This window comes from Cervus elaphus, chromosome 16 (genome assembly GCF_910594005.1).
Source record: "Cervus elaphus chromosome 16, mCerEla1.1, whole genome shotgun sequence".
NCBI classification, from domain to species: domain Eukaryota; kingdom Metazoa; phylum Chordata; class Mammalia; order Artiodactyla; family Cervidae; genus Cervus; species Cervus elaphus.
The window spans coordinates 6,274,220-6,291,104 of NC_057830.1; the positions used below are offsets into that span (position 1 = coordinate 6,274,220).

General features: G+C 45.3%; 1 protein-coding gene across 4 annotated transcripts in view; it reads left to right on the top strand.

The window, feature by feature from the left end:
- ASTN2 (astrotactin 2) overlaps window positions 1-16,885 on the top strand; it is a 993,079-nt gene that overhangs the window by 293,105 nt on the left and 683,089 nt on the right. For 3 of the 4 annotated variants that reach the window (XM_043927598.1, XM_043927599.1, XM_043927601.1), the window contains exon 4: window positions 2,804-2,956. The exons of the other annotated variant lie outside the window; for it this stretch is intronic. In XM_043927598.1, the coding sequence (XP_043783533.1) occupies window positions 2,804-2,956 (153 nt within the window). The remainder of the gene's footprint in view (window positions 1-2,803; window positions 2,957-16,885) is intronic. 4 annotated transcript variants of the gene reach the window in all.

The following is a 16,885-nucleotide window of genomic DNA, read 5'->3' on the forward strand; positions in this document are numbered from 1 at the left end:
CAGACGTTTACCTTTCCCCAGTTCTGGAGGGCGTCAGCATGGTTGGGTTCTAGTGAAGGCTGTCTTTATGCCGTGTAAATGGCCACCTTCTCTTGGTGTCCTCATGGGAGATGGGGAAAATCCTTCTGTTCTTCTAAGGCCACCGTGCTGTATGATTAGGGCCCCGATTTTATGATCTCATTAATCTTAATTACATTCTAAAGGTCCCACCTCCAAATGTAGTCTGCTATAGACTGAGTCATGTATTCCACAGTTCACATATTGAAGCCCTAACCCCCAGTGTGACTGTATTTGGAGACAAGGCTTTTGATAGGTAATTAAAATTAAGTGAGAACATAAGGTTGGGGTCCTAACCTTAGGGTTTGTGTCCTCATAAGAAGAGGAAGACATCCATCTCCATTTCTCCCTCCCTCTCTCCCCACTTCCCTCTCAGCATGGATACACTGAGAAAAGCCCACATGGACAGACAGTCAGAAGACAGCCATCTTCAAATGAGAATCCGATCTGTTTGCATTGTCCAGTCGATCATTTTTGTTATGTGAGCCAAGCAGACCAAGACATATTGCGGAAAATACCGTAGAATGAATGAATGAGTGTGGAGATGAATATGAATCCATGGATCTTGACAGATGTGTATGGGTTCCCCCTCCCCCAACCTTGGTGTATTCCAGACTGTGACTTGCTCTGGACTTTGGACCACAGGATAGCCCAACTCTGATCATTTTGTGCAGATCACTCTCCTTTCCAGGTTTAAAGCATCAGGATTGGTCGTGACTATGCTTCTCAGAAGGGACTGTAGGCTTTTGCTGGACGATTCTGTATCATAGGGTTGGCGTGTAGATCTATGTTTGGGATTTTCTTCTTGGCTCTCCTTTAAGTAGACTTAACTGAGATGCCTGGGGATGTGGGCATCAAGAGAGGCATATATGTACATTGTGCTACCACAGGGTCACTTGTATTGTCCACTGTCTTTTCCTTAGCAAGCATAGATTCCCTTCTATGTCCCTAAAGATGAGGTTTCTCAGAGTCTGATACCCAAACCAGCCCTCTGGGTATGAGCTACCCTGCAGACACATTTGTGTCTAAGCTGATAAAACTTACTGAGAAAACAGGATCTCCTTAAAATTGGTGTTGGGATGTTCAGAAGCCTTCTTTGTCCACTCTGGAAAAGGTCCATCAAAGAAACAGGAATCTTTGGCACATCCTGTTCCTTGTCATCAGACAGCAGGTGGCTTAAACTGAAGAACTTTTCCGGCCTCTGGAGACGTCAGTGGAGGGAGGGCTGAGTCTGAAGATTTCAAAGTCAGGACTGTCTTTGGGGATTTCTCAGAACAAAGGCACAGAGACCATTCAGCCAATCTCCTTTTCTTCTTTCTCATTTCCTCTCCTTTTCTTTTATGTTGGCTCTCTGCTTCCTTCTCAAGTTCTTCTGTGTTTTTTTTTTTTTTTCACTTTTCAACTTTTTTTCTCTGCCCTTTTGACATCACTCTCTCCATTCTCTGTAACTTTCTACCAGACTCAATTTGGAAATTTCTGAAAATATGGCTACCGGAAGCTCCTTGGAGGGTATTGAAACAAATGGACCATCGGAGTAGGGTTTAGAAGGCTTGACTCTACTGCTTGGTAGCTTAGAGCAAGCTGTCCGCCTTGTTTGGGGGGAACTGCAGTTTCCCTTAGTGAGATGGGGCTCCTCTACCACGCAGTCTGTGTATCACCGCACTGTGGTGTGTGTTTGTGTGTGAAAGTCGCTCAACCATGTCTGACTCTTTGCGACCCCTTTGGAATTCTCCAGGCCAGAATACTGGAGTGGGTAGCCTTCAGTTCAGAAGATCCCAGGGGATCTTCCCAACCCAGGGATCGAAGCCAGCTCTCCCACGTTGCTGGCGGATTCTTTACCAGCTCAGCCACCAGTCTCCTGAAATGATGTTGGCACCAGGCCTGCTGTCTGCCTTTCCTGCCCCTGTTCTGGTTCAGGCTTCCTTGTCTCTGGCTGGCTCCTGCAAAAACCTCTGTCTGGCCTTTCTCCTTGCCTCTGACTGTGTACTCCATACTCTGGTTAGCAATTGTTATCACAGGGACTTAACTGGAACATATCAGTTGCCTCTTTAAAACCTTTTGATGATCACCTTTTGCCTTTGGGATAAAAGTCTTCACTCATCAGGGTGGCTTTCAAGGTGATCTGGCCTCTGCTTCCTCATCTGCTGTGCCCAGGCTCCATAGCAGCCACACGGAACTTCTTTGATTTACTCAAGCGCTGCGTTCTTTGTGGCTTCAGGTCTGTGCATGTGCTTCTCCTTCCACCCAGGTCACTCTCTTATCCCAAATCTTGTCAGCAGTTCTACCCTGATTCTATCTTATTTGCTAGCTGTTAACCTTGTTTAAGGTCTCGGCAGAGGTATTGTCTCCTCCAAGAAGCCCACCTTGATTCCTAGGATGGGTGAGCTGACCTTCCTGGTGCTCCTGTTCTCCCATCACTCTGTATTCTCCCATCACAGGAGTATTGCACTGTGTTGGCAATGCCTGGATATGTGTCCTACCAAGCCGTGGATTCCTTGAATCATGGATGGTGTTCACCGTCATATCTCAAGGGCATGGGGGCAGTGCCCTTGAACACATAGTGGGTGTTGCATCAGTAAATGTGTAGGATAGCAGATTCATCTCTCCTGGTCTCCATGACTCCTGCATCATCACTGGGTCTGGGAGGGAGCTCCAGACACACAGGGGGTGGAGGGACCCAAGATTGATTCTCCAGAGACTGAGGGTGGGCCAAGCCCTAACTTTAGCCCCATTGCCCACCCTGTAGCGGCGGCTGAGGCGACGCAGGAGCCAGTGGAGTCCCTGATGCAGAAGTTCAAGGAGAGCTTCCGCGCAAACACGCCCATCGAGATCGGTCAGCTGCAGTCAGCACCCCGCAGCATCTCAGCCGGGAGGCGGAAGAGGAGAAGCAGGCCCCGAGGTAGGTCCCCCGGGCACCTCTGGCCAGGACGTCCACTGGCTCTGCCCAGGTTCTGAAGGTCCCAGGAAGAACGGTGCCCTCTTCCCCCAGCTTCACTCTGCTCAAAGAACCCACACCACTGTCTCCCTGAGAAGTCACCTCAGCTGAGGCCCTGCAGAGAGAGGACCTATGTCCCTGGGTGTAAAGATCCCTTCTCTGGGCCCCAGCCTCCTTCTCTGAGAATGGGAATGAATTACATTTCCTCGAGTGGTTGGGAAGATTCGCATCAATCTATGGAACGTGCCCATCACAGCAGCAGAGCAGGGGGCTATGCTTTAAGTGTAGCTGGTGTCATTTTAGAGAGTATGAGATAGGATGTTCTCATGGGAGACATTCTCAGATTGGGGTCACAGAGTAGGGTTTGGACCCACTCTTTCATTGCCCGGAGAATCTAGTCATCAAAGTAGGAGTGCGGTAAGTTAGACTAGATTCAAATTTTGGTTCTGCCGTTACCTAACACTTTGGGGCAGTTTCGTCACTTTTTCCAAGCCATTCCTCTCTGCCCAGCTTGCCATAACATCTCAGCACGGTGCCCAGCCAGCATGCAATCAAAAGTAGATCTGTCCCTGTTCCTCCTCCCTTTCCTCCCCATCATCGTCAGCATCATCTCCATCTCCTTCTTCCTCTGACCTCCCGGGTGACTGTGTCTTTGACGACCGCTACCCCCATCATTGCCTAATTCATCTTCATCCTTCTGTCCACCCCGTGATCTCCAGCCAGTCATTCTTCCTCTTGACTCTTACCTCTCTAGTGCCTATAACTTGGTTCTGATTATGTCACTCTCCTCCTTCCATGGCTTGAAAGATTGTCCAGTGTCCACAGAAGTGTTCCTCCTCATGAAAATGGCCTTTGAGGCCACCACAGAGCTCCAGTCTCTGTGCTGTTCTTCTAAATCCATGTGTTTCCACTTCCATGTTCTTTCCCATACCGTTTTTCTCTCCGTGAAAATTCCTGTCTAGCCCCGATGAATGCTGCTAAGTCACTTCAGTCATGTCCGACTCTGTGCGACCCCATAGACGGCAACCCACCAGGCTCCTCTGTCCCTGGGATTCTCCAGGCAAGAACACTGGAGTGGGCTGCCAGTTTCTTCTCCAATGCATGCATGCATGCTAAGTCGCTACAGTCGTGTCCGACTCTGTGTGACCCTATGGACAGCAGCTTACCAGGTTCCTCTGTCCGCAGGATTCTCTAGGCAAGAATACTGGAGTGGGTTGCCATTTTCTTCTCCAAGCCCTGATGAATATTTATCAGCAATTATTGACACTATCTTACTCCAGGCAGGAGGCTAAGTGCTATGCTTATCTTATCTCATTTGATGGTCAGTAACAGGTACTGTGATGATGCCCATTTTGCAGATGTGGTCACTAAGGCACAGAGAGCCACCCAGAGGGACGCTCTAGTTAAAGTATCAGAGCCAGGTAGAACTAAACAGTCAGAGTATCAAACTTTTTTTTTTCTTCCTGCTAAACCATCAGGTTCTATCCCAATGAAGTCCTACCTGTCTTTCCAAGCTTAATATGCATGGTGTATATTGGCAAAGAGATCACTGATAGTCACCATCACAGTTCACCCTGAATTCTCCCAAGTGTGAATTCTCTCACATCTTTACCCATGTGTTAAAGACTGATTCCGTTTTTGTGTAATGTCATTTGCTTATGTCTGGCTCCCTCCTTAGCTAGACAGAGAGTTCTTTGAAGACAGGAAGTATCTTATTATTGGAATCATCTCTGTGTTTCCACGTCTAAATCAGTGTCTGCACACATAGTAGACATTTATTCTCTATATCTTAATCCTGTGAATTCCTGTATCCAATGAAAAACCAAGATCCACACATTTAGCTGAGGTCATAAATTGAGACAGAGGTTGAGGATTGAGTTCCTTTTTGGAATTTATGTGGTAAACCCCAGGTTGAACCATTGGGTAATGACAAAGATTAGCTGCTTTGAGGTCAGCAATGTCTGAGTGCTAACCCAGCCCCGTCGGTGTCAACTTGCGTAGCTTTGGAAGAGACATTGGATGTCTCTGAGCCTCCGGTTCCTCTTCTGTAGAATGGGGATGCTGACCCTACATCAAAGGATTGTTGTAAACATCTGATGAAATGAAGAATGTAGACTACCTTGGAGCTCTTAGCTAATGTATATTAGGAACTGAATAAATGCTCTCTTGTATTTGTCATGACTTGAGCATTTGAGATCACTTGTAATTCCACTCAGCTTTAACTGTCCATCTTTATTGCTCCAGCATTCACCAAGAATCTCCTTCCCATATCCTCTCTACAAATACAGTCCCCATAAATACACTTGACGCCAAGTCCATAACTTCACTGCTCTCCACCATCAATCTGAATTCCTTTCCTTAGTGTCATATCCTTAACACTGTTTATGTCAATGCTTTCTTCCAAAAACCATCTCTTTTATGCACCATAACTATCTTAAGGAGGCCTCTTCTGTAAGGCATTTGTGCTGTGCTTAGTCGGTCTGTTGTGTCCGACTCTTTGCAACCCCATGGACTGCAACCCACCAGGCTCCTCTGTCCGTGGGGATTCTCCAGGCAAGAATAGTGTAGTGGGTTGCCATGCCTTCCTCCAGGGTATCTTCCCAACTCGGAGCAAACCCAGGTCTTCCACATTGCAGGTGGATTCTTTACCATCTGAGCCACCAGGGAAGCCCCTGTTAGACATTTGGTTTGTTTCTAATTATTTCATGATTATAAGCAGTGCCATGTAGAAATTTTTTTTTCCCATAAAACTTGGCCTTCACATTGGATTCTGTTTTCCCTTCTTGAATTTCAGAATTAGTTTGTTAGTGAAATCTGTTATTTGACTTAGACCATAAGTGAATATCAAATCATTTTGATTTATAAGTTAGATGGGGACGAAGAGAACTCATACAGGTAGAAATTCATTTCTTCCCCTTAAATGTATTTCAAATTTGTCCCAGATATATTAGTCACCATTGTGACCATTGTCACTTCTTACCTGCTGCTTATGACTACACCCTCCTGAGGTTCTCCCCAAAGCAAGCCAGAGTAATCTTTTTAGAAATATAAATAAGGTCACTCTTCCACTTAAAATTATTCAGTGGTTTCCTGTTACATTTTTTCTTTAAGTTTTATTAGTGTGTAGTTGATTTACAATGTTGTGTTAGTTTATGCTATAGAGCAACGTGAATCAGCCTTATATACTCACATCCCTTCTGCTTTGATGGCTTAGACAGTAAAGAATCTGCCTACAGTGCAGGAGATCCTGGTTTGACCCTTTGGTTGGGAAGAGCTCCTAGAGAGGGGAATGGCAACCAATTCCCGTATCCCTGCCTGGAGAATTCCGTGGACAGAGGAGCCTGGCAGGCCAGTCTGTGGGGATCCAGAGAGTCAGACAGGACAGAGGCACTAACACAACACCGTCTCTTGCCGTCTGTTGTTGCTGTTCGGTCACTAAGTCCTGTCTGACTCTGCGACCCCGTGGACTGCAGCACACCAGGCTTCCCTGTCCTTCACTCTCTCCCTGAGTTTGCTCAAACTGATGTCCGTTGAGTTAGTGATGCCGTCCAACCGTCTGATCCTCTGTCACTCCCTTCTCCTCTTGCCCTCAATCTTTCCCCAAATCAGAGTCTTTCCCATATAACTGGCTCTTTGCATCAGGTAGCCAAAGGACTGGAGCTTCAACTTTAGCATCAGTCTTTCCAGTGAATATTCAGGGTTATTTCCTTTAGGATTGATTGGTTTGATTTCCTTGCTGTCCAAGGGACTCTCAAGAGTCTTCTCCAGTACCACAGTTCAAAAGCATCAACTCTTCTGCACTCAGCCCTGTTTATGGTCCAACTCTCCTATCCATACATGGCTATTGGAAAAATCTTAGCTTTGATTATACTGACCTTTGTCCATCAATGTGATGTCTCTGTTTTTTAATACGCTGTCTAGGTTTGTCATAGCTGTTCTTCCAAGGAGGAAGCATCTTTTAATTTCATGGCTAGTCATCATTCACAGTGATTTTAGAGCCCAAGAAAATAAAATCTATCACTCTTTCCACTTTTCCCCCATCTATTTGCCATGAAGTGATGGGACTGGGTGTCATGACCTTAGTTTTCTGAATGTTGAGTTTTAAGCCAGCTTTTTCACTTACCTCTTTCACCTTCATCAAGAGGCTCTTTAGTTCCTCTTCACTTTCTGCCATTAAAGTGGTGTCATTTGCATATCTGAGATTGTTGATATTTCTTCTGGCAATCTTGATTTCCATTTAGGTCACCATAGAGAACTGAGTAGGTTTCCCTGTGCTATACAGTGGATTCTCATTAGTTATATATTTTATGAAAAATAGTGTATATGCTGTTGGTGATGGTTTAGTCGCTCAGTTGCTTCCAAATCTTGTGACCACAGGCCCCTCTGTTCATGGGATTTCCCAGGCCAGAATACTGGAGTGGGTTGCCATTTCCTTCTCTAAATCCCAATCTCCAATTAATGCCATCCACTTTTTCTGTCCTTCATGGATATACGTATATATATATGTTTTTTTTTCTATTTCTGTGTCTATATTTCCCAAATAAGTTCTTCTGTACCACTTTTCTAGATCCCACATTTATGCAATATTTGTTTTCATGACTTAGTTCACTCTGCCTGCCAGTCTCTAAGTCCATCCACGTGTCTGCGAGTGGCATGATTTTGTTCTTCTTTATGGCTGAGTAATATTTTATATATATATATATGCCACATCTTCTTTATCCATTCCTCTTTTGATGGACATTTAGGTTGTGTGCCTGTCCTGGCTATTGTAAATAGTGCTGCAATGAATACTGGGGTGCAAGAATCTTTTGGAATTATGGTTGTCTCTGGGTATATGCCCAAGAGTGGATTTCAAGATCACATGGCACTTCTGTTTTTCGTTTTTTAAGGAACCTCCACACTGTTCTCCCTAGTGTCTGCATCCTGTTATCTTTAGAACACGATCCAGACTCCTTGCCTTGGCATGTAGGCCCTGTTCCATCTACATCTTCTTCTGCCCTCTTCACTCACTTGGCATTTCCCTGGGCTTCAGACGTAATGATTTTTGTCACGTCCCAAGAACACAACAGATGGGGCCGCATGGTACAGTCTGAGAACTTGCTGTACTTCTCCTCACTGTGTCTTCTTTTGTCCCCAGATGCCATCCTGGGGCATCCCTTCTCACCTTTCAGGTCTTAACCCAAATGCCAGCTCCTCAGAATCGCTGTCCCTGACTGCCCAAACACAGGTACCCAGATTTTTACTCCTTTCCATCCCCAACCTGCTCCTATCTGTTACATAATTGTTTTTCACTCCTTCCCTGATATTACAGGCCTAAAATCACTTTTATTTGCTTGCTCATTTACTATTTTCCTCTCTAAAATAGAAGCTTCATATTCATAAACCTCATGCATAGAAAGTGCTTAATAAATATTTGTTGAATAAATGAGTGCATTAACCTCAGGATCGTTGGAAAGTGGCTCAGTTTTATAACCTTCAAATTGATGGTAGAAGAGGGATCCAGGATAAAGTAAAACCTCCTGGCATGGGTCTCTGGGGAATCCTGTTTCCCCTGGAGGCAGACTCACTGACGGATAGCACATGAAATGTGTTCAAGTGGATGCTGTTAAAGTGATTTTCAAAATGGCTTAATAACATTGTGCTCATGGTTTTGCTGCCACTATTAGATAAGGGTTTTTTTTTTCTTTTTTTCAAGAGGAAGGAGGGCTAGTATGTGCCAGCCCTGAACTTCCGAACTCACAGCCTTTCCACCACAAGTCCTCCAACTTTTCTTGAACAGAAGAAATCCACGGCCAGTAAAAGTTCTGGAAATTCTGCACACTCCCTCTTTCTCTTGTAAATTCCCAAACACGTTTTAGTCTTATGAAGGACCCCAGGAAGTCCTGCCATGCAGAAAGCTGGGCAGATTTGTTTAGCTCATCGTCTGTAAAAACCATCTTGACCACAGACTATTTTCCCCCTCGGAACGTGCATGAACATCTTGCAGCACAGAAGCAACCACAGAATCACAATTTTGGAAGTGCTCCATTGGCTTCCACTGACCATCAACAATCCCAGATATGATGGTCAAAAGCCCCGGTCTTTCCCTGCCTCTTCCCTCTGCCGCTCAAGTGGCCGTGGGCCTTCTGGCCCAGAGTGAGAGCACCTGGCCTGTCTCTACTTCGCTAGGCTCTGCGCCCAGCCCCTGGTGCTCAGCAGGTCCCAGCAGATGGAGCGGGCAGCCTGGAACCTCTGTCATGGAGTTGAACACACGGTTAAAAGCAGCTCCAGTGTGGTTTGGTCGTTAGGGCCTCCCCCTGAGAGACCTGGCAGATGCTGACTGCATCACCCGCAGGCAGACGGGGGAAGGCGGGGAGGTCCCGGTGCCATCCTCTCGTCTGCAGCAGGGTTTTATGCGGCAGCTGTTGGGTCGTCACTCCCAGGCATCCACATGCGATAATATGGAGGTAGAAAAACAAAGTGAAACGTGTTAGTCACTTAGTCATCTCTGACTCTTTGCAACCCCATGGACTGTAACCCACTGGGCTCCTCTGTCCATGGGATTCTCCAGGCAAGAATACTGAAGTGGGTTGCCATTCTCTTCTCCAAGGGAACTTCCCGACCCAGGGATCCAACCCAGGTCCCCTGCATTGCAGGCCCATTCTTTACCCTATGAGCCACCAGGGAAGCCTGAAAAGGAGTTATGAATGTTCAAATAAAGCAGAGGGCAATTGTTATGGATGTGAGGAAGGACTTGCTGAGGTTCATGCAGTCTAGGTAGCGGTCTTTAAAAGTGGGATTTTGTGTTTGGAAATTTAATTTTACCACTGTTTAACTGAATGATCTTAATTAAGTAAATGAAGAAGTGGGTTTTAGCCTCAGCTTTCTTATCTGTAAATTAGTGCTAATAATGCCTAAGTCACGTGTGGGTTGTTAAATAGCACCTGCAAAATGCTCAGCCCAGTGTCTGACTCATGGCTGACCCTCAGTCCAGTGTAGCTCGCTGTATCGTCATCAGGGTCCTGCTCATTTGACCTCCAGGCTCACACATCCGTTTCCTTCTGCCTGGCCACTGCCTGTAACTCGATTGAGGTTTTACCGTCCCTTATCCTGATTGCTGTGACAGCCTCTTCGTCCACAAATCCATCTTCTGCCTGGCAGGTGAAGTGATCTTCTGAAAACATACTATGTCAGACCATGTCACTCTCTACCTGGCACATTTTCCTGATACTCGGTCACTTGTACCAGGGGGCTTCTGAAGCTTTTCCAGCAGAGCCTTTCTAGAGGCAGATGAGAGTCAACACACACCCCCAAAGGGGATGCAGCTGCGCTCACAAAGCTTCAACATAAGCCCCAAATTCCAGATTCCATCTAAAAGCATCCATGCCAGTCTGCTTTATAATGTGCAGATTTATTGTACTTTGTTGTTATTTAGTTTTTAAGTCATATCCAACTCTTTGCAACCCCGTGGACTGTAGCCCAGCAGGCTCCTCTGTCCGTGGGATTCTCCAGGCAAGAAGACTGGAGTGAGTTGCCATTTCCTTCTCCAAGGGATCTTCCTGACCCAGGGATTGAATCTGCATCTCCAGCATTGGCAGGCAGATTCTTTACCACTGAGCCACTTTTATTTGTCAGTTAAATTGTTTAATATTTTCTCGAGTCCTTAGTCCCAGGAAGAAGAATCATACTTGTGCTGGTTATGCTAGGATAGTAAGGTACCATCTTCAATGGGTTTCCATAGGATCCAGTGAAATAATGTCTGTAAAGCATTGAGCATGGAGCCAGGCAAATGTGCACATTGAACATATATATTCTACTATTTTATTATTTACTGCTTTCATCACTACTGCTTTGTTTTAAACTTTTAATTTTATATTGGAGTATAGCCAGCTAGTTAACAATGTTCTGATAGTTTCAAGTGGATGACAAAGGGACTCAGCCACACATATACATGTGTTCATTCTCCCCGAGACACTCCTTCCATCCAGGCTGCCACATACCATTGAGCAGAGTTCCCTGTGCTGTACGGTAGGACCTTCTTGGTTATCCACTTTAAATATAGCAGTGTTATCACTACTGTTTTATTGTTACTTTCATATTTGTCAGGACAGTGACAATGCCAATACCATTCTATTTGTCAGTACCCATTAGGGATACATTCACCCAGTTTTGGAAATAAGAGTCTGCAGATGAATGGCACACTGTTTAATAGGATGAAAGTCACTGGGGCCTGCTGCCCAAGCCTCCATCCCAGCCTGCCCTCCAGCCTACCTCTGGCTCCGCCCAAGCCCCAGGCCACTGTGTCCTGCAGCCCCCAGCACACAGACCATCGTTCCCTTCTGCAGCATGCCTTGGATTCCAGCTCTGTGTGATGTTCGTACTCTCCTGAAAGTGCTCCCTGCCCCCCGCCGCCCTTCTCTGAGCAGCAAACTGATACTCATGTATCAAATTCTTGTTTCAAATTCTTCTCTAGTAAGACCCCAGCTCCTGCCTGCCCTCAGCGCTCATTCAGGCTGCAGAAACTTATCCTCTGTCTCACCACTTGTAGCCCCCATGCTACCTTCTATCGGACCCCTCATTACAGGACACACCTGCTTCCCTCCTCAACTCTGACAGTGCCATGATGAGAAGGACAGTGATTTGTGTCTCTCTGCAGCCCAAATGCCTAACGTAGAACTGGCATAGAATAGCAGTTGGCTGAATGGGAGAATATATGAATAGGTGAATGGATGCATGGATGAATAAAGACACAGTTGGGAGCCTCCTGGAATACAGAAGGTTAAGGAAATATGGTATAACTAGCAGTTACTACATATTTAGTGTGTTCCTAGTATTGTACTCATCATATATTATCTCATTTAAAAACTCCCCAAATCTCATAAAGTAAGGCCTATGATTAACTCCATTCTGTAAGAATTGATACTTTTGAATTGTGGTGCTGGAGAAGACTCTTGGGAGTCCATTGGACAGCAAGGAGATCAAACCAGTCAATCCCAAAGGAAATCAACCCTGAATATTTATTGGAAGGAGTGATGCTGAAGCTCCAAAACTTTGACCACCTGATGCAAAGAGCTGACTCACTGGAAAAGACCCTGATGCTGGTAAAGATTGAGGGAGGAGGAGAAGGGTCGGACAGCAGAGGGTGAGATGGTTAGATGGCATCACTGACTCAATGGACATGAATTTGAACAAACTCCAGGAGAAAGTGAAGGACAGGTAAGCCTGGCATGCTGCAGACCATGGGGTCACAAAGAGTCTAATACAAGTTAGTGACTGAAGAACAACAACAAAATAAGAAATTTAAACTTAAGTAGTTTAAATGACTATCCCAAGTGTACCCAGCTAGTAGACTATGGAACTGTGAATCCAGAGCCCAGACAGAGTCCATGTTTCAGTCTCCAGATGACAGTAGTATTGGTCTTAGCTAGTCTGGCTGAGATCTCTGAGCTGTGAAATCGTATCAGCCTAGTCTGGATACTGTAAGGAAGTGGTGTAGTTCCTTTCCATGGGTAGGTATTTCTGAATCATCAGTGCTGCTCTGAGGGTAGTCAGGAGATACAAGCTTCTGCAAAGTGAGGCATTTCCCTCTTAGCTAACAAGGAATCAAGACTGCCCCTTGCAAGTTCCTTCTTGCTCTGGGGAGCCAGTGCTATGACCTGAGGATCAGCAAACCCACTGGTTATGTCATTGTCCAGCATTCTGTGCATTTTCAAGGCTCATCCAACTTTATTTTTGCTGTGTTACACAATTGTAGGATGTGCCACCCAGATCTCTGCCAACCAACACTTCATCATTTAGAGCGTAAAACAAGGAATTAGACATCTGTGCCACAAGGAATACATAAGAGCGTGGTGTGAACTGGCCTGGGGTGTTTGTAAACCATGAGATAGTTACAGAAATAGAAAGAAGACTGAATAGACCCCAGCTACCTAGAGTCCAGCCCTGAATCTGTGATGAAATAACAAACTGTTCTTTCCAAACAAAACCTTAAAGCTGCTTTCTTCGTGAAATCTTTGCAAATTTTTCTCACGTGAAAGTCATGCATACTTCCTCCAAATTTTGGTTCAGTTTAGTTCAGTCGCTCAGTAGTGTCTGACACTTTGCAACCCCATGAACCACAGCACGCCAGGCCTCCCTGTCCATCACCAACTCCCAGGGTCCACTCAAACTCATGTCCATCGAGTCGGTGATGCCATCCAACCATCTCATCCTCTGTCGTCCCCTTCTCCTCCTGCCCTCAGTCTTTCCCAGCATCAGGGTCTTTTCCAATGAGTCAGCTCTTCGCATGAGGTGGCCAAAGCATTGGAGCTTCAGCTTCAACATCAGTCCTTCCAATGAACATCCAGGACTGATCTCCTTTAGGATGGACTGGTTGGATCTCCTTGCAGTCCAAGGGACTCTCAAGAGTCTTCTCCAACACCACAGTTCAAAAGCATCAATTCTTCTGCACTCAGCTTTCTTTATAGTCTAACTCTCACATCCATACACGGCCACTGGAAAAACCATAACCTCGACTAGATGGACCTTTGTTGGCAAAGTGATGTCTCTGCTTTTTAAAATGCTGTCTAGGTTGGTCATAACTTTCCTTCCAAGGAGTAAGTGTCTTTTAATGTCATGGCTGCAATCACCATCTGCAGTGATTTTGGAGCCCAGAAAAATAAAGTCAGCCACTGTTTCCACTATTTCCCCATCTATTTCCCATGAAGTGATGGGACCAGATGCCGTGATCTTAGTTTTCTGAATGTTTGAGCTTTAAGCCAACTTTTTCATTCTCCTCTTTCACTTTCATCAAGAGGTTCTTTAGTTCTTCTTCACTTTGGTAACCTCTTCTTTATCTTTCTTATGATATTTGTCATTTATCACCTATGATGAGAGTAATTTAAGGCCACTTCTCTTCTCCCTTAATTAATCTCCTGAAGCACAGTGACTATGTCCAGGTCATGCCTGTGCTTCTCGTGACTAAACAAGTCTCGACAAATAGCAGATGCTCAATTAATGCTTGATGAATTAATGGGAAAGTAATCAAAAGGGGTGCATGATCTTGGACAAGACTTTGCACTCTCCAGGCACCAGTGTCCCCGTTTATAAAGCTGTGTAGAAGCAAACTCAGGCCCCACTGTCAGATCCATGTGGTTCCACACTGCGTTCCTCCTCTGGCTCCCTCAACTCTGAGAAGTTACTTATTGTGCAAAATCGTCACCACCTAATCTGCAAATCACACAGTTGGCCAGCTCATAGGGAGGCTGTGAGGATTAGACTTAATGTATGTAAAAAGCTCAGCGGGCCACATTAAACCTAGTAAGCACCTAATAAATCTTTGTTGTTGCTAATTTGGAAGGCAGAGGTGATGGACTAGATCATTTCTGCTCCATCTCAAATGGTCTTTGACCCATAAATCTGATTGTGAGCATTGTTGTCTAGTGAAAAGTTCAGTATTTGGAGTCCAGAAACCCAGGTTTGAACACGAGCTCTCAAGTACAGTGGGTCCTCAGAGAAACTGCATCATCTTCTCAGGATTCCATCCACAGCACCTGGAGATGGGATAATACCTGCTATTCTTGTTCCTTGAGGCTGTTGTGAGAATGCGCTAGAATGCTTACTAAAATGCTCTTACTTACTAAAATACTTACTAAAACACTCTGGATTGGCAGCATCCTGAAGTCAGAGCCTTGGCACCTTCAAACACAGGGCATAAAATGCAGATTGGAACAGGAAGCCTTTCCCCTGGGGCTCTGGGTTTCCTCTTTCGGGACCACGTGGCCCTCCCAAGAGTGCTCCCGGAGCCAGCGTCGCCCCAACCTGGTGACGCCCGGGTTGGGTTGGATGGAGGCCTGGAAAGCTGATTTACAGTCAGAGCACACAGCTGCCTCCATAAATCTTCCCTGATGCATCTTTCAGAGAAGTTTGCATTCCTCAAAGTGTATGTCTCCTCCAGGCGGTTTTCCTTGGCTGTCTGAAATACGTGCAGGGCTCTCAGTCATTTACATCTGGTCTGGCTGGGTAGGGAGGCGACTACAGGTAACCTGAAGAGAAGGCTCTGGACCGGATCTTGGTGGGGCCTGGGGATATAACTCTAGGATATTTTTTTTTTCATCAGTATATGGTACAGTACTGTGTCACTTAGAGTTATAGCAGAACATGTGTGTGTGTGTATGTTCAATAACTCAGTTGTATCCTACTCTTTGCGACCCAATGGACAGACCGTATCCTGCCAGGCTCCTCTATCCATGGGATTTTCCAGGCAAGAAAACTGAAGTGGGGTGCCATTTCCTCCTCCAGGGAATCTTCCTGACCCAGGGATCCAACCCACGTCTCTTGCATTGGCAGGCGGATTCTTCTCCACTGAGGCACCAGGAAAAGCCCTTATAGCATAATAAACACCCTGAAATTTTGTGGCTTAAAACAGAAACCACTTTTTTGGCTCTCAACTCAAGTCAAACATTTGGCCTGGGCTCAGCTGAGCGGTTCTGGTCTGGGCAGGGTGGGCTCAGCTGCCCTCCGTCACGTACCGATGGTCAGCCAGCTCTCCAAGGCTGGTTCACGTGGGTTCCAAAAGCAGTAGGAACAAGAGCTTCAGGGCCTTTTGAGGCTTCAACTCAGAAGACAGTTTGTCCTTTCTACTTCATTCACTTATTCAAAAGCAAGTTGTGAGGCCACCTTAGATACAAGGGGTAGAGATAGAGTGCATCTCTTGAATAAGAGGCTAAATATTAGGATGGCTTTTTTTTTTTTTTCCCAAAATGACTTTTGCAACCTCCGAGTGCTGATATTTTATGAAGCCTCTGTTTTATATTAAAGCCCGGACTGATCCTTACAACCTCAGCATAATTATTTCTAATTTGCTGATGGAAAACTTGAGACATATAATATGAAGGAAACTTTATAATACAGCAGAGATGATCATGGGAGAACTGATTCCCCCTGATTCTAATCCTTTTAATAGCTCACCTAAAGACTACTTCTTAAACCTCTGCTACTTTGTCCTTGTTTAACAGGGCTAAAGACTTAATGATACTAAACCATGGTTAGATACAGCCTGGCTTGTGATGTATGGAAGGGCAATACATTTGTATCTTGGTTCCATCCTTGCAAGGGCCTATGGTCTAATGCAAGATCAGTAAAATGATTCAGTAAAGGGCCAGGTGGAAAATATTTTAGGCCTTTCTGACCAAGAGGCAAGCTTAAGACAGTGTGTAGATACCTATACAATGAGAAAATTTTGTCCACAAATTTTGATTGATGAAATTTAAAATATAATAATAAAGAACCATCTTTGGTAACAAAGTTGTGCTAATGAGAAGAATGGAATTTATTTGACACTAAAATGTGAATTTCAGTATCATCTTCACATCTTTTTTTTTTTTTATTTTTTTTATTTACACTTATTCCCCATCCCAATCCCCCCTCCCACCTCCCTCTCCACCCGATTCCTCATCTTCACATCTTAATATATGCTTCTTTTGATTGGCTTTTACCACTTAAAGATGTCAGAGCCGTTCTTAACTCCTGGGCCATACAAAAACAGGTATTGGGCCAGATTTGGCCAACAATCCCTGGCATAAGGGAGCATCTCAGATTTGGACTCATGGAATCCTTGATGCGGCGACCCCCATGAGGATCTAGTTGCTGTGTGATGTCAGGTGAATCCTGGATGTCCCAAAGCCATGTTGCCCCAGGCACCCAGGCACACCACAGAGGGGAGACAATTTCTTATGTTCTCTTAGTCCACCAGAGAGGGAAGCAAATCTCAAGTTCATCTGATGCAGCTGGCTTGTAGATGTGGAAATGGTGGAGGGGGACACCTCTCTGTCTGCCATGGAGAGAAACTAGCAGACCGGGGGATGGAGTTCCACAAAACTGTCCTCATTTCATGCCATTTGAACATGTAACAGCATGTAGACCATTTATATACAT